Genomic DNA, 20,468 nt, shown 5'->3' with positions numbered 1-20,468 from the left:
TTATACGAAGTGGTGTGCAGGAGGGGGAGGGAGACCTCCGGATCATTGAGTTTTGTTTTGTTATCTCATAATCTACACTTGTTCTTTATTTCGTATCAATGATAGATTGTGATATTACAGCATCTATAAAAAGCCCGTTTGTCCCAGCAACAATTGCTTACGGCCATACCACCCTGAACACGCCCGATCTCGTCCGATCTCGGAAGCTAAGCAGGGTCGGGCCTGGTTAGTACTTGGATGGGAGACCGCCTGGGAATACCAGGTGCTGTAAGCTTTTTCACTTCTTCTTTGCAAACAGCAGAGGGGCTGTTGCTTCTTTAGTGGATACCGACTGTCACTGCATCTCTGCAGTTTAACTACAGTGTATCATTTTCTACCCAAAGTGCTGTCGCATAGTACAGCAGTGGAATGTAACCAAGTGGCTTAAGGAACAGGTTTGAGGTACCAGTCCTTTACTTTAACCTTTCAGCTTGCTGCTCTTACTTCTAATCCAATTTCTTTCAGGGAGTAAAAATGCACTTTTACTCCACCACATCTGTGATTGTTACTGTGATAAGTTACTTTGCAATTGTACCCTGTGTGATCAAATGTGAGTCTTTACTGAGTCAATATTTTCAGAAGCGTTTATTATGGACAAAGCGTCACAGAAGTGAGCTATAGTATGATACCACGTCTACTTTGTCTTACATTTACTTTTAAGTTTACAAGTCTCATTAAACTTTACAGAACTGTGCAGCAATTTCATTGGCCATTTCAAATACATAGACATACATCACAGCAGCTCCATTTGCCGCATTAAAGTAAAGGACACGATGTACAAAAAATTCATACATTTAACATTAACTGTAGGAGCCATAAATGAGTGAATTCTGAAATAAGTACATTTTTATTATAATAAGTTTTGATGGTATATTTTGGTATTCTTATTCATTTATGTTTGGGATGAAGAGGGTGAGTTGGGTTGCTGTATTTTTTGTTGACGGCATTTGTTATTAATCGCTGTTATTACTTTAAGTATAGATTCTTTTCATTAATAAATCTTTTTCAAACGTACTTTTGAATCTCAGCGAATCTTTTGTTAGCGCGTCACAGGTCATCCAGGCTCAACCTCAGCCTCTAAGCGACTTTAAAGTTTGTTTCAGTCGCTACATTAACATTTCATAACACAGAAGACAGTATTCAAGGCCCTTTAACGTACTTTAGATGTGGGATTTAACTCTATTTTTAATTTCAGAATAGACTGATGAACAAGAGTGCTTCAGTCTAATCTTATTAAAACCTGGGATCCTGTATCTCCAGTTTCATGGTAATAGTTCATATTGACTGATCAGAGCGTGGTTTGGGTCAGAAACAATGTTATTTGCCAGTCTTAACATGTTTTTATTGTATGCTGATTCATAAAATTTGTGAATTGATTGACCAACAATCCTGGATCAGATTTTCATTTGGTGGAGCAGTTTTGACACTTGTACCACGTGGTGTTTTAGTACTGTAGGACACAAGTAGAAAACACAAGAAGAACTAAGTTGAGAGCTCGGTCGGCGAAGGAAATAAATTCTTTGTTTTGTCTTTTTGCAGACAAATTCAATGTGGTCTTTCCAGGATAACCGTTATTCATTTCAAGTATTTATAAGAAGAAACCTGCCTGATTTTTTTCGTTATGGATAATAATAATATCAGCATAACGTTTACGCAAATTAAGCTTTAAAATTCGACAATATTAAACACAATTTTGATCCCATCATTTTACATCTTCCCTTACTATGGCTAAACAGATATCACTGGATGTTGTCCTGGTCGTATATAACTCCCAGCTGTCTTCTGGCTTCATCTATAATTTCTGCTATCAGACTTGAGTGAGCCCACGGCATCCCTGGACTCTCCTTCAGGCCTAGAGGGGGAAAACCACATTAAAACGAAGATAACACACCAAGAGACAATCCCAGAAGGCATCACGTCATATATGCAGCAGGTGTCTACCTTTCAGCAGACACCGTCGGACCTCCTCAGCTTCATATCGTAGACCCGCACTGTTAGCGAAGTTTAGTGGCATGGCAGCCTCCGGCAGGGGGAACTGCATTTGCTTCCCATTTACCTCCAAGGTCGTTGGACACCACATGGGTTTGGGTAGCTGTTGTAGAAATTAGTGGCATGTTACTCAGCTTGTATGAGGAGTTAAAGCTTTTCATACAGGGGACAGGGATTAGTTAGGGAGTTGATAATGTATGTTTGTTGGTTTGCTGGTGTTGGAGGGGAGATAAGGTTTTTATCATTTAGATTTGACATGTAAAAGGGGATTTTGTTTTATTAATACATGAAAATACCAGCTACATAGAAATGTATTAGTGATAATCAAACATCAGTTGTTTTAAATACTGACAAAGGGAGACGCAGAGTTGGTTTTAAGGCTGCAATACACATCATGCAAAGTAGATTCCTTTTTTTCCCCTCATAATTTACACTTGCTCATTCATTTGTTTCAGTAGTAGAACCTGAAGTTACAGCATCTTTAAAATGCCTGTTTGTATGTCACACTGTTGCTTACGGCCATACCACCCTGAACACGCCCGATCTCGTCCGATCTCGGAAGCTAAGCAGGGTCGGGCCTGGTTAGTACTTGGATGGGAGACCGCCTGGGAATACCAGGTGCTGTAAGCTTTTTCACTTCTTCTTTGCAAATAGCAGAGGGCGCTGTTGCTTCTTTAGGGGATACCGACTGTCACTGCATCTCTGCAGTTTAACTACAGTGTATCATTTTCTACCCAAAGTGCTGTCGCATAGTACAGCAGTGGAATGTAACCAAGTGGCTTAAGGAACAGGTTTGAGGTACCAGTCCTTTACTTTAACCTTTCAGCTTGCTGCTCTTACTTCTAATCCAATTTATTTCAGGGAGTAAAAATGCACTTTTACTCCACCACATCTGTGATTGTTACTGTGATAAGTTACTTTGCAATTGTACCCTGTGTGATCAAATGTGAGTCTTTACTGAGTCAATATTTTCAGAAGCGTTTATTATGGACAAAGCGTCACAGAAGTGAGCTATAGTATGATACCACGTCTACTTTGTCTTACATTTACTTTTAAGTTTACAAGTCTCATTAAACTTTACAGAACTGTGCAGCAATTTCATTGGCCATTTCAAATACATAGACATACATCACAGCAGCTCCATTTGCCGCATTAAAGTAAAGGACACGATGTACAAAAAATTCATACATTTAACATTAACTGTAGGAGCCATAAATGAGTGAATTCTGAAATAAGTACATTTTTATTATAATAAGTTTTGATGGTATATTTTGGTATTCTTATTCATTTATGTTTGGGATGAAGAGGGTGAGTTGGGTCGCTGTATTTTTTGTTGACGGCATTTGTTTTTAATCGCTGTTATGACTTTAAGTATAGATTCTTTTCATTAATAAATCTTTTTCAAACGTACTTTTGAATCTCAGCGAATCTTTTGTTAGCGCGTCACAGGTCATCCAGGCTCAACCTCAGCCTCTAAGCGACTTTAAAGTTTGTTTCAGTCGCTACATTAACATTTCATAACACAGAAGACAGTATTCAAGGCCCTTTAACGTACTTTAGATGTGGGATTTAACTCTATTTTTAATTTCAGAATAGACTGATGAACAAGAGTGCTTCAGTCTAACCTTATTAAAACCTGGGACCCTGTATCTCCAGTTTCATGGTAATAGTTCATATTGACTGTTCAGAGCATGGTTTGGGTCAGAAACAATGTTATTTGCCTTAACATGTTTTTATCGTATGCTGATTCATAAAATTTGTGAATTGATTGACCTACAATCCTGGATCAGATTTTCATTTGGTGGAGCAGTTTTGACACTTGTACCACGTGGTGTTTTAGTACTGTAGGACACAAGTAGAAAACACAAGAAGAACTAAGTTGAGAGCTCGGTCGGCGAAGGAAATAAATTCTTTGTTTTGTCTTTTTGCAGACAAATTCAATGTGGTCTTTCCAGGATAACCGTTGATCATTTCAAGTATTTATAAGAAGAAACCTGCCTGATTTTTTTCGTTATGGATAATAATAATATCAGCATAACGTTTACGCAAATTAAGCTTTAAAATTCGACAATATTAAACACAATTTTGATCCCATCATTTTACATCTTCCCTTACTATGGCTAAACAGATATCACTGGGTGTTGTCCTGGTCGTATATAACTCCCAGCTGTCTTCTGGCTTCATCTATAATTTCTGCTATCAGACTTGAGTGAGCCCACGGCATCCCTGGACTCTCCTTCAGGCCTAGAGGGGGAAAACCACATTAAAACGAAGATAACACACCAAGAGACAATCCCAGAAGGCACCACGTCATATATGCAGCAGGTGTCTTGTACCTTTCAGCAGACACCGTCGGACCTCCTCAGCTTCATATCGTAGACCCCCACTGTTAGTGAAGTTTAGTGGCATGGCAGCCTCCGGCAGGGGGAACTGCATCTGCTTCCCATTTACCTCCAAGGTCGTTGGACACCACATGGGTTTGGGTAGCTGTTGTAGAAATTAGTGGCATGTTACTCAGCTTGTATGAGGAGTTAAAGCTTTTCATACAGGGGCCAGGGATTAGTTAGGGAGTTGATAATGTATGTTTGTTGGTTTGCTGGTGTTGGAGGGGAGATAAGGTTTTTATCATTTAGATTTGACATGTAAAAGGGGGTTTTGTTTTATTAATACATGAAAATACCAGCTACATAGAAATGTATTAGAGATAATCAAACATCAGTTGTTTTAAATACTGACAAAGGGAGACGCAGAGTTGGTTTTAAGGCTGCAATACACATCATGCAAAGTAGATTCCTTTTTTTCCCCTCATAATTTACACTTGCTCATTCATTTGTTTCAGTAGTAGAACCTGAAGTTACAGCATCTTTAAAATGCCTGTTTGTATGTCACACTGTTGCTTACGGCCATACCACCCTGAACACGCCCGATCTCGTCCGATCTCGGAAGCTAAGCAGGGTCGGGCCTGGTTAGTACTTGGATGGGAGACCGCCTGGGAATACCAGGTGCTGTAAGCTTTTTCACGTCTTCTTTGCAAACAGCAGAGGGCGCTGTTGCTTCTTTAGGGGATACCGACTGTCACTGCATCTCTGCAGTTTAACTACAGTGTATCATTTTCTACCCAAAGTGCTGTCGCATAGTACAGCAGTGGAATGTAACCAAGTGGCTTAAGGAACAGGTTTGAGGTACCAGTCCTTTACTTTAACCTTTCAGCTTGCTGCTCTTACTTCTAATCCAATTTATTTCAGGGAGTAAAAATGCACTTTTACTCCACCACATCTGTGATTGTTACTGTGATAAGTTACTTTGCAATTGTACCCTGTGTGATCAAATGTGAGTCTTTACTGAGTCAATATTTTCAGAAGCGTTTATTATGGACAAAGCGTCACAGAAGTGAGCTATAGTATGATACCACGTCTACTTTGTCTTACATTTACTTTTAAGTTTACAAGTCTCATTAAACTTTACAGAACTGTGCAGCAATTTCATTGGCCATTTCAAATACATAGACATACATCACAGCAGCTCCATTTGCCGCATTAAAGTAAAGGACACGATGTACAAAAAATTCATACATTTAACATTAACTGTAGGAGCCATAAATGAGTGAATTCTGAAATAAGTACATTTTTATTATAATAAGTTTTGATGGTATATTTTGGTATTCTTATTCATTTGTGTTTGGGATGAAGAGGGTGAGTTGGGTTGCTGTATTTTTTGTTGACCGCATTTGTTTTTAATCGCTGTTATTACTTTAAGTATAGATTCTTTTCATTAATAAATCTTTTTCAAACGTACTTTTGAATCTCAGCGAATCTTTTGTTAGCGCGTCACAGGTCATCCAGGCTCAACCTCAGCCTCTAAGCGACTTTAAAGTTTGTTTCAGTCGCTACATTAACATTTCATAACACAGAAGACAGTATTCAAGGCCCTTTAACGTACTTTAGATGTGGGATTTAACTCTATTTTTAATTTCAGAATAGACTGATGAACAAGAGTGCTTCAGTCTAATCTTATTAAAACCTGGGATCCTGTATCTCCAGTTTCATGGTAATAGTTCATATTGACTGATCAGAGCGTGGTTTGGGTCAGAAACAATGTTATTTGCCAGTCTTAACATGTTTTTATTGTATGCTGATTCATAAAATTTGTGAATTGATTGACCAACAATCCTGGATCAGATTTTCATTCGGTGGAGCAGTTTTGACACTTGTACCACGTGATGTTTTAGTACTGTAGGACACAAGTAGAAAACACAAGAAGAACTAAGTTGAGAGCTCGGTCGGCGAAGGAAATAAATTCTTTGTTTTGTCTTTTTGCAGACAAATTCAATGTGGTCTTTCCAGGATAACCGTTATTCATTTCAAGTATTTATAAGAAGAAACCTGCCTGATTTTTTTCGTTATGGATAATAATAATATCAGCATAACGTTTACGCAAATTAAGCTTTAAAATTCGACAATATTAAACACAATTTTGATCCCATCATTTTACATCTTCCCTTACTATGGCTAAACAGATATCACTGGATGTTGTCCTGGTCGTATATAACTCCCAGCTGTCTTCTGGCTTCATCTATAATTTCTGCTATCAGACTTGAGTGAGCCCACGGCATCCCTGGACTCTCCTTCAGGCCTAGAGGGGGAAAACCACATTAAAACGAAGATAACACACCAAGAGACAATCCCAGAAGGCATCACGTCATATATGCAGCAGGTGTCTACCTTTCAGCAGACACCGTCGGACCTCCTCAGCTTCATATCGTAGACCCGCACTGTTAGCGAAGTTTAGTGGCATGGCAGCCTCCGGCAGGGGGAACTGCATCTGCTTCCCATTTACCTCCAAGGTCGTTGGACACCACATGGGTTTGGGTAGCTGTTGTAGAAATTAGTGGCATGTTACTCAGCTTGTATGAGGAGTTAAAGCTTTTCATACAGGGGACAGGGATTAGTTAGGGAGTTGATAATGTATGTTTGTTGGTTTGCTGGTGTTGGAGGGGAGATAAGGTTTTTATCATTTAGATTTGACATGTAAAAGGGGATTTTGTTTTATTAATACATGAAAATACCAGCTACATAGAAATGTATTAGTGATAATCAAACATCAGTTGTTTTAAATACTGACAAAGGGAGACGCAGAGTTGGTTTTAAGGCTGCAATACACATCATGCAAAGTAGATTCCTTTTTTTCCCCTCATAATTTACACTTGCTCATTCATTTGTTTCAGTAGTAGAACCTGAAGTTACAGCATCTTTAAAATGCCTGTTTGTATGTCACACTGTTGCTTACGGCCATACCACCCTGAACACGCCTGATCTCGTCCGATCTCGGAAGCTAAGCAGGGTCGGGCCTGGTTAGTACTTGGATGGGAGACCGCCTGGGAATACCAGGTGCTGTAAGCTTTTTCACTTCTTCTTTGCAAATAGCAGAGGGCGCTGTTGCTTCTTTAGGGGATACCGACTGTCACTGCATCTCTGCAGTTTAACTACAGTGTATCATTTTCTACCCAAAGTGCTGTCGCATAGTACAGCAGTGGAATGTAACCAAGTGGCTTAAGGAACAGGTTTGAGGTACCATTCCTTTACTTTAACCTTTCAGCTTGCTGCTCTTACTTCTAATCCAATTTCTTTCAGGGAGTAAAAATGCACTTTTACTCCACCACATCTGTGATTGTTACTGTGATAAGTTACTTTGCAATTGTACCCTGTGTGATCAAATGTGAGTCTTTACTGAGTCAATATTTTCAGAAGCGTTTATTATGGACAAAGCGTCACAGAAGTGAGCTATAGTATGATACCACGTCTACTTTGTCTTACATTTACTTTTAGGTTTACAAGTCTCACTAAACTTTACAGAACTGTGCAGCAATTTCAATGGCCATTTCCAATACATAGACAGAGCCACACTTTGGACATTTTTTTGTGGAAACAAAAAAGTGTAAAAAAGACAAGCAGTTGACGAACAACCATGCCATGCAGCATAACAAGGTATATTTTGTGTGAGTAGGATTATAGGCATGTGGTTGCCATTGCCTACAGTTTTTCAACAGCTGCTTCAAGATCTGAAATTGATTAAAGTAATGTAATATTTGATTTCCACATTTTAGACAAGATAAATGTGAAAATGTAGAAATTACTAGCCCATATACAGTATATTTACCTGTTTATTTTCCCATGAAACAAAATTTGTACAAAATTATGAAAACGAACAAAAGAAAATGGAACATTTTTTAAAAATACATAGACATAGATCGATAGTACTTTGTCAGACCAAGTCTGATTTTTTTTGCATCACAGCAGCTCCATTTGCCGCATTAAAGTAAAGGACACGATGTACAAAATATTCATACATTTAACATTAACTGTAGGAGCCATAAATGAGTGAATTCTGAAATAAGTACATTTTTATTATAATAAGTTTTGATGGTATATTTTGGTATTCTTATTCATTTGTGTTTGGGATGAAGAGGGTGAGTTGGGTTGCTGTATTTTTTGTTGACCGCATTTGTTTTTAATCGCTGTTATTACTTTAAGTATAGATTCTTTTCATTAATAAATCTTTTTCAAACGTACTTTTGAATCTCAGCGAATCTTTTGTTAGCGCGTCACAGGTCATCCAGGCTCAACCTCAGCCTCTAAGCGACTTTAAAGTTTGTTTCAGTCGCTACATTAACATTTCATAACACAGAAGACAGTATTCAAGTCCCTTTAACGTACTTTAGATGTGGGATTTAACTCTATTTTTAATTTCAGAATAGACTGATGAACAAGAGTGCTTCAGTCTAATCTTATTAAAACCTGGGATCCTGTATCTCCAGTTTCATGGTAATAGTTCATATTGACTGTTCAGAGCGTGGTTTGGGTCAGAAACAATGTTATTTGCCAGTCTTAACATGTTTTTATTGTATGCTGATTCATAAAATTTGTGAATTGATTGACCAACAATCCTGGAGCAGATTTTCATTTGGTGGAGCAGTTTTGACACTTGTACCACGTGGTGTTACAGTACTGTAGGACACAAGTAGAAAACACAAGAAGAACTAAGTTGAGAGCTCGGTCGGCGAAGGAAATAAATTCTTTGTTTTGTCTTTTTGCAGACAAATTCAATGTGGTGTTTCCAGGATAACCGTTGATCATTTCAAGTATTTATAAGAAGAAACCTGCCTGATTTTTTTCGTTATGGATAATAATAATAACAGCATCATGTTTAAAACAAATTAAGCTTTAAAATTTGACAATATGAAACACAATTCTGATCCCATCATTCTACATCTTGGTCTACAGGTCTGTTTCCTTACTGTGGCTAAAAAGACATCACTGGATGTTGTCCTGGTCGTATGTAACTCCCAGCTGTCTTCTGGCTTCATCTATAATTTCTGCTATCAGACTTGAGTGAGCCCACGGCATCCCTGGACTCTCCTTCAGGCCTAGAGGGGGAAAACCACATTAAAACGAAGATAACACACCAAGAGACAATCCCAGAAGGCACCACGTCATATATGCAGCAGGTGTCTACCTTTCAGCAGACACCGTCGGACCTCCTCAGCTTCATATCGTAGACCCGCACTGTTAGTGAAGTTTAGTGGCATGGCAGCCTCCGGCAGGGGGAACTGCATCTGCTTCCCATTTACCTCCAAGGTCGTTGGACACCACATGGGTTTGGGTAGCTGTTGTAGAAATTAGTGGCATGTTACTCAGCTTGTATGAGGAATTAAAGCTTTTCATACAGGGGACAGGGATTAGTTAGGGAGTTGATTATGTATGTTTGGTGGTTTGCTGGTGTTTAGGGGGAGATAAGGCTTTAATCATTTAGATTTTACATTTAAAAGGGTTTTTTTGTATTAATACATGAAAATACCAGCTACATAGAAATGTATTAGTGATAATCAAACATCAGTTGTTTTAAATACTGACAAAGGGAGACGCAGAGTTGGTTTTAAGGCTGCAATACACATCATGCAAAGTAGATTCCTTTTTTTCCCCTCATAATTTACACTTGCTCATTCATTTGTTTCAGTAGTAGAACCTGATGTTACAGCATCTTTAAAATGCCTGTTTGTATATTACACTGTTGCTTACGGCCATACCACCCTGAACACGCCCGATCTCGTCCGATCTCGGAAGCTAAGCAGGGTCGGGCCTGGTTAGTACTTGGATGGGAGACCGCCTGGGAATACCAGGTGCTGTAAGCTTTTTCACTTCTTCTTTGCAAACAGCAGAGGGCGCTGTTGCTTCTTTAGTGGATACCGACTGTCAATGCAGCTCTGCAATATTAACTCTATAATTTTCTACCCTCAGTGATTCTGTTACAGCAGTGGAATGTAAACAAGTAGTCTACTTATAAGGCACAGGTTTGAGGTACCAGACCTTTACTGAAATATTTCAGTTAGATGCTAATTCTAATTTTTCCACTTTATTTCAGAGAGAAATATTGCACTTTTTACTCCATTACGTTTGTGATTGTTGTTTTGAGTATATATTTAGTAGATTCAGGTGGAGTTAGTGGACATACATTACTATAATTTTAATCTGTATCTATTTAGACTAGATATATAGCACTAATACGATATTGGGTCGAGCATGTCTCTTAAGACATCAGAAAACAAAACTGGAAACTGGAAACTAGATTAGATATTCCTGCTTACAAATTGTGCAGCAAGAAGTGTGAATACTGGCCATGATTCATCAGCTCAGCCGTGGACTTAACTGTGCTTGCAGCCCAGTGCTAACAAGGCCAAGCTAATGTTGACAATTGCAGACATTTAACATTGACGTTAACTCAAATATGCATATTAACAACTGTGTTATTTAGTCCTGTATAAAGATGTTTAGATTTTTCTCGGCACATGCTGGGCTTCCTGTTACCTTGATGTTGCCTTTGGTCCCTGTGATGACAGCATCACAGGTCAGCATCAAGGTGATTGAACAAGTGCAGATGGCCAGTCTGTTTCCTGAGAACCTGAGGACCAACACTGCTGTTCCATCAACACCTGGATAAAAGATGTAGTGACAGCTTTAATCAAATTTGAAGTGCCTTGTAATGTCTTTTAGAAATAGACTTTATGTATATAAAAATAGTGAATCATCCATCAAGCAATATGACTTGTCATTGACTGAAATATTTGCTTGGTCAGTTGGCGTCCTTGAGACACACACCTGTGTCTATGCAGTGTCCCGTGGCTTGGATGGACTCAGGCCTCTCCCCATTAAAAAGCACGAGGACAAACTGCAGACAGTAGATGCCCAGGTCCAGCAGTGCCCCCCCTCCCAACTTTTTCTCAGCAAAGCGGGGGATGTGGGTGAGCGGAGCCCCCAGATCGGTCCTAAACATCTGAACATCACCCACTTCACCCTGAGCCAGCAATCTCTTCAATTCAACAGATACAGGAAAGAAACGTGTCCAAACGGCCTGAGAGGAGACACAACATGGCGTGAAAATATAGTTAGTGCACGGTCAACGCAATCTTGTTTAATGAGGGATATATTTTGTTACCTCCATGAAAAAGACATTGTTGTCTTGGGCTGCACTGATGAGTTCCTTCACCTCCCTTAAATTCATGGCAAGCGGCTTCTCAATCAGCACATTCTTTTTGGCCTTCATAAAGAGCTTTCCAGTACTCAGGTGGTAAGGATGGACGGTGCCAATGTAAACAATATCTAGATAAAGATGGAAAGAGACTAGTGTTTAGGAATAATTTTTAACACCTATTCTAAGTAGGGAAAGTCAGTGACAAAACCAAAGACAACTGAAAAAGTTAGACTAAACCATTACGCCATACTCTGACATAGGAACCCACCGATGTCTGGATCTTTCGCCAACTCATCATAACTTCCATATGCTCGAGGAATGTTGTGCTTTTTGGCAAATTCTTCTGCATGCTGCAGGTCCCGCGCTGCAACAGCCACTATCTGAGGATGAAAAATGTTTTGGTAATGCAGAATTTATGTTAAGTGATGTGTACTGAATAAATACTTGTCAAACTTTAAACATAAATCTATGGGAGCAAAGATAACTAAACCTTGAACAGTCTCTCTGCTTAACAGTGCTAATAAAAATATGAGTGTCTGGGGCGCTGGGTTAACTCAGTTGGTAGAGCAGGCGCCCCACGAACAGAGGCCACAGTCCTGGACTAGGACCTTGATGCATGTCATCTGCATGTCAACTCTCTCCTCCCCTCACTTCCTGTCTCTCTTCAGCTGTCCTATAGAATAAAAGCCAAAGCACTAAAAATATTTTGGTATTGTTTGTTTTTCAATGTGTTGTGGATTATGTTGCTGTTATCCTTTTATGTCCTCTGGAAAATGTAAAAATTATAATTTTAAAAAAAGGCCTAAAAAAATATATACAGTATATAATAGGTGTTCACGAGAATAAAGATGTTGAAACCATCTGAGGTTTAATTGCACTAGTGGGAAGAGGAAGTGGGGAGCATCGACCACACATTTCCTCTTCTGTGTATGGGAATCACTTTATATACCCTTGATTAAGTATGCAGTGGTAAGTATAAATAAAGTATCACGGTATTTGCCTTGCTCAGTGGTTTTAGCTGTGGCTAATTTCTAGCTATGATGTGATGTGACAACAATCTAACTAAAGGAGGATGCAGTCATCCTGTTCACACAAGCACTGTTACACTCATTCACACTTGTATCTCGCAGCAGTACAACCACAGTCTAAAAAGTCCTGTGCTCAAGGAACAATTTCTCTGTTTCTAGTATAAATTCTGCGAAACTTTGACAATTTGTTTAAATTTGCTTATTAAGGTATAATTCGTAGATGTTTTCATTTCATTCAGGGCTTTAACCTAACTTACTTGGAAAGAACACAGTACAAATATGCAGAAATGTCCCCTTTATGCAACATTAGACGGGTGCACATAACCACTTCAACAACAGACATTAAGTTACCTCGTGGTCTTCAGGCGTTAGGGTCCGTAAAGCAACCGAGAAGTCATGACTTATTTTGCCTGCACTGCATATTCCCCAGCGTGTTGCCATGTTAAACTATCTAGTTATGAGCAAACGTAAAGGTCAGATGCGTTTGCTTTTAACGTTACGTATAAAGTTACACAACACTGGCGTCCTGTTGATCTATGCCCAACAGAAAATGCCAGCCCAGCTCCTGCAATCTCAACAACCTCCACCAGGGGGCAACACATTTTTGTACATGAGATGTCTAATCCACAAACAAAATTGACGGCTGTGTTGTCTTAAAATAAATAACAGGAATGTTTCGGAGTTAACTTAATAACTTACTACATTTAAAACACTGGAACACAAAGCGTTCCTAAAGAAAGCTGTTCTAAAGTTAGGCCGAATTGATCCATGTGTCTGTTAAAACGAACCCAGACTTCTCAAGATGACCAAATCTGTGAAACCAGTGCTCTAAAGTTCCTCACGGTTGCTTTAAATCAAATATTTTATGTTAGATAGGCTAGTGAAAGGTATTTGGTTTTGGTATTTTATGGGGGCGAAATCCTTTAATTGTTTACAACTCTAATGTCTACATGCTACTCTGTAAAGTAGTATAAACTACATTGTAACAACGTTGTAATAGTAAAAAAAATTACATTTTGTTCCTGAAATTCAGTCGGCATCTACCCAGTTGCTAGAATCAGTATGATCCTGATTTGTTTTGGATCAAAGTTATCCCAATCCTACCTTAAAAGTTTTGAACAACACATAGGCCACTAGAGGTTTTATCCAGATAAAAAACAAAACTGGATTATCTGATCCAATGTGATAATTTTCTTTTGAACAACCCATTCTCAAAAATCTGACCCAATCCGATAACCCGATCAGAGAATTTATGTACAACTGGGCCAAGGATATTAGTCTGGGTCTGGAGTAACCTGCTTTTACTGAACCTAAAAGTGTGCAGTAAAAGTATGGCATGAATGTAAATCATCAATAGAACAGTAAGTATACAGAGCATAGGGGAGAACGGGGTAAGTCAAGCCGGTGGGTCAATGAACCTCCCTGTTTACTAGGCAACAAATATAAAAATAATCATGTGACCACAACTTTAAAAAGTATAGGTCACACTTCTCTATCCTATCAAGGGTCAAATGCATTGAGAGACCATTAAGTAAGAGATTATCAGTCATGTATATAAAAAGTTTTGAACATTATATGTTAATTTAAATGAGAATATGTTGTCAAACAAGGTAACAAACTTGGTGGATATAAGCCGCTGTATATAACATATGTGGGGAAAAATGTGTCAGTGATGATGGGGAAAGTTGAGTCAATGGCTCAATTTACCCCCAGAAGCTTCATTAGGCTTCATATATATAGTAATCTGTATGTGTAAATATTATTTTCTGGGTTTCTATAGATAGAGGACAATGAAAAGATTTAGCAACAAAACAAGTAAGGTCCCTTGATCCCTTAAAATGGACAGAGTAGCAGTTCATTGACTTTTTAGAATTACATAATAATATAATTTGCTAAGGTTTTTCAGCCACGTTGTGATTGGTTTGAGCTCTCTTGCAATCCCCACCATATATCATTCAATACACATCCCACAAGCCTATCACTGGCACGAGCCTCTGCCTTCAGTACAGAAAGTTAAGAATTCTTTGAGGATTGAGGACGATTCTGAAACAGTCATGTTACGAAGTTTAATAAGGATGTATCTATTCAAGCTCAAACACAAAGCAAATAGTATTTGGTGGGAAGTTTTATTGAGCAACAACACAAATTTCAAACTAAGAGCAATCAAGTTATTGCACATTATTTTTTCATTTTGATAAAACAAATTAATAAACTGTTACAAATTGACACAAAAGCTGTTACATAAGAAATGATTCTGATGAGAAAAAAAAACCTCAGACCTAAACTGCTGAGCAGGTAGATTTTTCAGGTTAAAGTTTAAGGAAAATAAAAAGAAATGTTTTAAATCTGAAACCAAAATGCAAAATATGTTCTATTTCTTCAGCATTTTCTTTTTAATAAATAGACCCTTAAGTCCCTGAAAACAACTGGAAAATGTCAGCTGAGCCTGTCTAATATTCCTCTCCTTCCTCATCCTCTTCAAATGAGTCGATTCCAACCTCTTCATAATCCTTCTCCAGGGCAGCCATATCTTCTCTGGCCTCTGAGAACTCTCCCTCTTCCATTCCCTCCCCAACATACCAGTGGACAAAGGCTCTCTTGGCGTACATGAGGTCAAACTTGTGGTCGAGACGGGCCCAGGCCTCAGCGATGGCCGTGGTGTTGCTCAGCATGCACACAGCCCTCTGCACCTTGGCCAGGTCTCCTCCAGGAACCACCGTTGGAGGCTGATAGTTGATGCCCACCTTGAAGCCTGTGGGGCACCAGTCCACAAACTGGATGGTGCGTTTGGTCTTGATGGCAGCAATGGCGACATTGACATCTTTGGGCACCACATCGCCACGGTACAGCAGACAGCAGGCCATGTATTTACCATGACGAGGGTCACACTTCACCATCTGATTGGCTGGCTCAAAGCAGGCGTTTGTGATCTCAGCGACAGACAGCTGCTCATGGTAGGCTTTCTCAGCGGAGATGACCGGGGCGTAGGTGGCCAGAGGGAAGTGGATACGAGGGTAGGGCACCAAGTTGGTCTGGAACTCCGTCAGGTCAACATTCAGGGCTCCATCAAAGCGAAGCGAGGCTGTGATTGAAGACACAATCTGGCTGATGAGGCGGTTTAAGTTGGTGTAGGATGGGCGTTCAATATCGAGGTTCCTGCGGCAGATGTCGTAGATGGCTTCATTGTCCACCATGAAGGCACAATCGGAGTGCTCCAGGGTGGTGTGGGTGGTCAGGATGGAGTTGTAAGGCTCTACCACTGCTGTGGAAACCTGGGGGGCTGGGTAGATGGCAAACTCAAGCTTGGACTTTTTGCCAAAGTCAACAGAGAGTCTCTCCATCAGCAGGGAGGTGAAACCTGAGCCTGTGCCTCCACCAAAGGAGTGGAAGACCAGGAAGCCTTGGAGACCAGTGCATTGATCAGCCTACAGATACAGAAAAACAAGGCAAACGTCAAGTATTCAGTGAGCAGATTCAGAACATTTGTGGATAACTGTATGGCACGCTGTGAAAAAGAGTGCAAAATCTGACAACCACCTCCAAAGAGCCTTACCAGTTTGCGGATTCTGTCCAGGACAGAGTCAATGACCTCTTTGCCGATGGTGTAGTGTCCACGGGCGTAGTTGTTGGCCGCATCTTCCTTTCCTGAGATCAGCTGCTCAGGGTGAAAGAGTTGACGGTAGGTTCCTGTGCGCACCTCATCTGGAGAATAAAACATTTTGAAATTATGTTGGTTATTCACAACTGCATGAAAAGATTATTACAGTATCTTCTATAAACTTTCACGTGAAGTCTCTACCTTGCAATGTCAAAGCACTACAGTTCAATGTGCCAAAAGGGCCGAAACCACCATCCTGATATCTAAAAGCATTTCAAACATCAGAAAAAAACACTACTGACCAATGACAGTGGGCTCCAGGTCGACAAAGATGGCTCTGGGGACATACTTCCCCGCCCCGGTCTCACTGAAGAAGGTGGTGAAGGAGTCATCCTTGGTTTTGACTTCATTAGGCTTCACGGTGGGCATGTGACCGTCCGGCTGGATGCCGTGTTCCAGACAGTAGAGCTCCCAGCAGGTGTTCCCCATCTGGACACCAGCCTGGCCTACGTGTACAGAGATACATTCACGCTGGAAGAGGAGGAGAAGACGAGTTGAAAAGAGGGGGAGGGTAAAGGTAAAGAAGGCAAGATAAATTGACTACAAAATGGTGTTAAAGAAAGGACTACATATTCTTAACAAGTGGGGGTTCTTAAATTTGATCAGATTCTGATTTCACACATAGACACTACAGTTGCAGGAAGCCGAAGGAATAAGTCAAAAACTCTGCCTCTAGGTAGAAGGAAAGAGTGTTGGGGGAAAGGTTTGAAGTTGGAAACAAAAACGAGGAAAACAGATTTGCTGCAGCTGTCACTTGATGTCATGTGACCGTCTGCGCACAGCTGAAATGGAGGTCAACTCAGAGAACAACTGGCATTTAACCCTCACTTCAAAGATAAACCAAATAAAAACAGCCACTACTGGAGTGACCAAAAAAATCAATACCTACACAGGAAAATGCAGCGAACATTGATTTATTGAACGAAGAAAAAGATTTAGACATTTACATTCATTATATTGTAGCCATGCCCTCATGAGGATTTACATGATCTGCTGTATTTGCATGAGCCTCTCCCTAAATGATAAGCTCAAAGATATTCTACATGACAGTTTGGCTACACCAAACAGAGCAAGACGATGACATGTTATCATAAAAAGACTTAAAATATGCAACAATTTTAATACTCTGCTGTGTTATGATTATCTTGTTTTGTCATAAGGCAATTGTTTAAGTCTATTAATCTATTAAAACTCTGCTTGTGAAGGAAAATTAGTAAATTAATTGCTCTTGCACTTAGAAGTAGACCACAACAGACTAACTTGGAACTGCCCGAGGCTTCAGAACAAGTTTGGGCAACGCGAGTTTTATGAACATCCATCTCTGCTAGCATTCCACAGTTGCTGGAAACATTGCACTAATAACACTGAATGCTTCACGGCAATACTGGATTTTTTATTCAAAGTGATCAAGAAGTTACAAAAGCCTGAATTTTGTCATTATCTGTTAGAATAAAGCACAGAGAGAAGAGCACCCTTTCTTTAGAACCTAGACTTAAATATGCATGTTTTTTTTTTTAAATTTATACAAGGAAGCACTGTAAATAAAACAACCTATTTTATTCTACACCATGCAACAGTTAAAACCATTGGCATACTTTATATCCCCACCTTGCTTCATGTCAGGCTGCTATTTTTATCCCTCCCCCAACTTTCCCCTTCACAGTGATCAGACAGACGAGAGAAGGTGCTGGGGTTTGGTAGCTTAGCTACAGCGTTTCACAAAATGACCCAGCATTATTTTTAGTTTGTTAACTCTCATGTAGGTCAAAAAATATTTTTAGATTTCCTCAATGCATCACCAGAATCTATGCTCAGAAGAGGTGACCCTGGGTTTCCAGGTTAGCAGAGCTCTGTGCAGCTGCTATTTTAGGTCTCTCATGCTAACCTGACACCCAGCAGCAGAGGCTGACTGTTTCAGTAAACACTGACCGGCTCCAAAATAGTGGTCACCGCAGAGTTGAATTTTACACCTGATCTGCTGGAAGTTTCATACAATCTGCAAATGTCTTTAATGTGAAAGTGGGAAAAATCCCTTGAATGCTGGGATATTATTCTGCATCACCTCAAGTATGAGAAAGTAACAGATATTTCAGGGCTTAAGACAAGGTGTTGTCAAATTCCAAACTGTTCCTGTGTCAGTCAGGGTGTGTCTGGATGACAAAAACAACAGCATGTCTGAGTTTCGCCCACATTGACTTGAGAATCCAGTTTTGTTACCGTCTAAATATGTAAGCAGAAGTGCATATTCGAGATGCTATCAGACAGAAGAAGAGAGAGGAAAAGTTGTGACGGTCTATTCTGCCTCTATGTAACGCTGTGACGTAATGTACCATCAAGGCGAGGTGAGGATAGATAATGGTTTAATGGAACCTTCTCCAAACCTAAACTGCCATGTATGTAGTTAATTGTACTTTAGCAGAGATTATAGTCTGTCATTGAAGCGCACACTGGTCGGCACCTTGCTGTGTGCGGGTTCGCAAAGTAAAAAGAACATTACAATGAAATCTAGTGCCTAATATCAAGCTGTAGGCCCATTGTCGAGTACAATCTGATGTGGATATTCCTGGTTAAATAAAGAGTATTGATCCTGATAAATAATTGATAACCCCTTAATCTTTCCTGTGGTGATGCCCCAGACTGACTCAATTGATGTGGACCAGCATGATAAGCAGTCACACGCTGACTCTCCTACATCTGTCTACCTTCAGGTTTCTGCTGCTATTCTGGACAAGTGGTCAGTCTAGCAAAAGAGCTACATGCTAAAGGTGGGAAAAAAACCCTCCAAAAATTGCCACAGGCATGTAGGCGAGACAGAACAAGACTATCATTGCACGCAATCTGGGGTTAATCAGTTGGCACAAATCTCTCTGTAAAGCCTCTCTTTTGAATTTAGAGCCATCAGGAGGTGTTCTGATGTGTCATGCTTTAATTGTACGTGACTTGCACCCCATTGTGCTACAAGCCTGGATTATGCCAATTATAAAAATGCCTTCCTGAGACTGGGGCAGCCATGTGAATTGATTTATGCCTCGGTCTGTAATGTTTAACCCTTCCCATATGTATAAATTAAAATTACAGGTCAAGTTAAATATCAGTTATTGAGCTCTTCATGATGTATTTAGTGTAGCGCTAACATTCTAATTTCAACAAACTACTAATGTTAGAACCAAACGTTAGTTATCAGGACTATTTGATTAAGGCGGGTACACTGCAGCTGGTACCAAGTACATACCATTTGGTCTTTATAGGCAGTAATGACAAAGCTAACATGCTGTGTTTATACTACTAAGCAAACAGAACAAAGATTACATGTTTGGGTGCTTGTTTAATTCCTGCAACTGAAAACTAAGACTATGGCATACAGTCAACTTCATGTGGCAGGGATTAGCTTTTAGTCCCATTTCACAATGAAGAGCATGTGACTTTGCTTTCAACTGTATGGACAGAACTGTTGGACTGTGGATTAATTTGAAGAGGCCAAGCCCAAGCCATAGTCTACTTTAATGTCAGTCACTTTTACTACTTTACTATGGCTGTATTTGAATTTGGAGGGGAAAGCTCCCGCCCTGAGGAAACACAGGCCTGGTCTCAATCTGTGCTGACTTGTTGATAGTTTTTATGAGACACACCTTAATTCCACACTGAGACGTATGACTACATCCACACCTTAGGATCCTAGACTGTGAAGAAGGCTTTATAGATAGAATGCTGTTTGACAAAATCCCTGGGTTTTCTTTTACATCGTTAGAAAAAAACACTCGATGTTAGATTTTTGTCTTTCCTGATGTGCTGAAAAATAGACTAATCATCAGCACCTGCTCAACCAGGCCAGCAGCCAGCTCAGCTTTACTGCCAGTCATTGAGTCTATTTCTGACACATGAGTGCTGCTACAGAAGCGCACAGAGGGAACAGTTCAGAGTTGCTACATCGCACCTTCAGTCTGGCACATTTTGAAGCACATTTTGTTACAAAACATTCGCTGACGCATGGCGTAAAACGAAACTGCCGCGAGGAAACGTTCACTCAGTTTTGGCGGAAAAATAAACGGAACTTTTGAGGGGTAGTTCCCTCTCTCCTACCAAGGCTAAACATGTACTTACCATTGTAGCTTCTTAGTGGAGAGTCCTTTGAAGGAAAAGCAGGCTATAGCTGGTTTTAAAGTAGTCTTTAGCTTCTCACAACCGCCGTCAATGTGGTCCGAGTGAGTAAGTAATGTCAGGTGGGCGAG

At 39.9% G+C, this 20,468-nt stretch overlaps 2 protein-coding genes and 5 non-coding genes across 8 annotated transcripts; 5 read left to right on the top strand and 2 right to left on the bottom strand.

Annotated features, from left to right (window-relative positions):
* Positions 1-155: 155 nt before the first annotated feature.
* Positions 156-274, top strand: LOC138592933 (5S ribosomal RNA). The gene has a single exon (XR_011308237.1). It is a non-coding gene; the product is annotated as a 5S ribosomal RNA (ribosomal RNA).
* A 2,265-nt stretch (positions 275-2,539) lies between these two features.
* On the top strand, positions 2,540-2,658 carry LOC138592943 (5S ribosomal RNA). Its single transcript, XR_011308247.1, has one exon. It is a non-coding gene; the product is annotated as a 5S ribosomal RNA (ribosomal RNA).
* A 1,492-nt stretch (positions 2,659-4,150) lies between these two features.
* On the bottom strand, positions 4,151-13,022 carry LOC138592449 (trans-1,2-dihydrobenzene-1,2-diol dehydrogenase-like). Of its 2 annotated transcripts, none has more exons than XM_069663262.1 (7): positions 12,933-13,022; positions 11,822-11,933; positions 11,518-11,681; positions 11,181-11,433; positions 10,890-11,014; positions 9,541-9,691; positions 4,151-4,272 (listed from the first exon to the last, which is right to left on the bottom strand). In XM_069663262.1, the coding sequence occupies exons 1-7, from the start codon at positions 13,020-13,022 to the stop codon at positions 4,160-4,162; spliced, it is 1,008 nt and encodes a 335-aa protein (XP_069519363.1). In that variant the 3' UTR covers positions 4,151-4,159. The 2 variants fall into 2 exon arrangements, with proteins under 2 accessions (XP_069519363.1, XP_069519362.1); XM_069663261.1 differs by lacking the exon at positions 4,151-4,272 and adding an exon at positions 9,041-9,451.
* Positions 4,924-5,042, top strand: LOC138592942 (5S ribosomal RNA). The gene has a single exon (XR_011308246.1). It is a non-coding gene; the product is annotated as a 5S ribosomal RNA (ribosomal RNA).
* On the top strand, positions 7,309-7,427 carry LOC138592935 (5S ribosomal RNA). The gene has a single exon (XR_011308239.1). It is a non-coding gene; the product is annotated as a 5S ribosomal RNA (ribosomal RNA).
* LOC138592941 (5S ribosomal RNA) lies at positions 10,098-10,216 on the top strand. The gene has a single exon (XR_011308245.1). It is a non-coding gene; the product is annotated as a 5S ribosomal RNA (ribosomal RNA).
* Positions 13,023-14,693: 1,671 nt separating the features above from the next.
* On the bottom strand, positions 14,694-20,465 carry LOC138592008 (tubulin alpha chain-like). Its single transcript, XM_069662602.1, has 4 exons — positions 20,341-20,465; positions 16,482-16,710; positions 16,135-16,283; positions 14,694-16,006 (listed from the first exon to the last, which is right to left on the bottom strand). Exons 1-4 carry the CDS (start codon positions 20,341-20,343, stop codon positions 15,032-15,034), a joined length of 1,356 nt encoding a protein of 451 aa, XP_069518703.1. The 5' UTR covers positions 20,344-20,465; the 3' UTR covers positions 14,694-15,031.
* Between the last annotated feature and the right edge of the window lie 3 nt (positions 20,466-20,468).

The sequence above is a fragment of the Semicossyphus pulcher genome, unplaced genomic scaffold (assembly GCF_022749685.1).
Source record: "Semicossyphus pulcher isolate SPU_LCO1_2020_fin unplaced genomic scaffold, fSemPul1.0.p SCAF_15, whole genome shotgun sequence".
Taxonomy (NCBI): Eukaryota; Metazoa; Chordata; class Actinopteri; order Labriformes; family Labridae; genus Semicossyphus; species Semicossyphus pulcher.
This window is presented reverse-complemented; position numbering and strand designations above follow the sequence as displayed.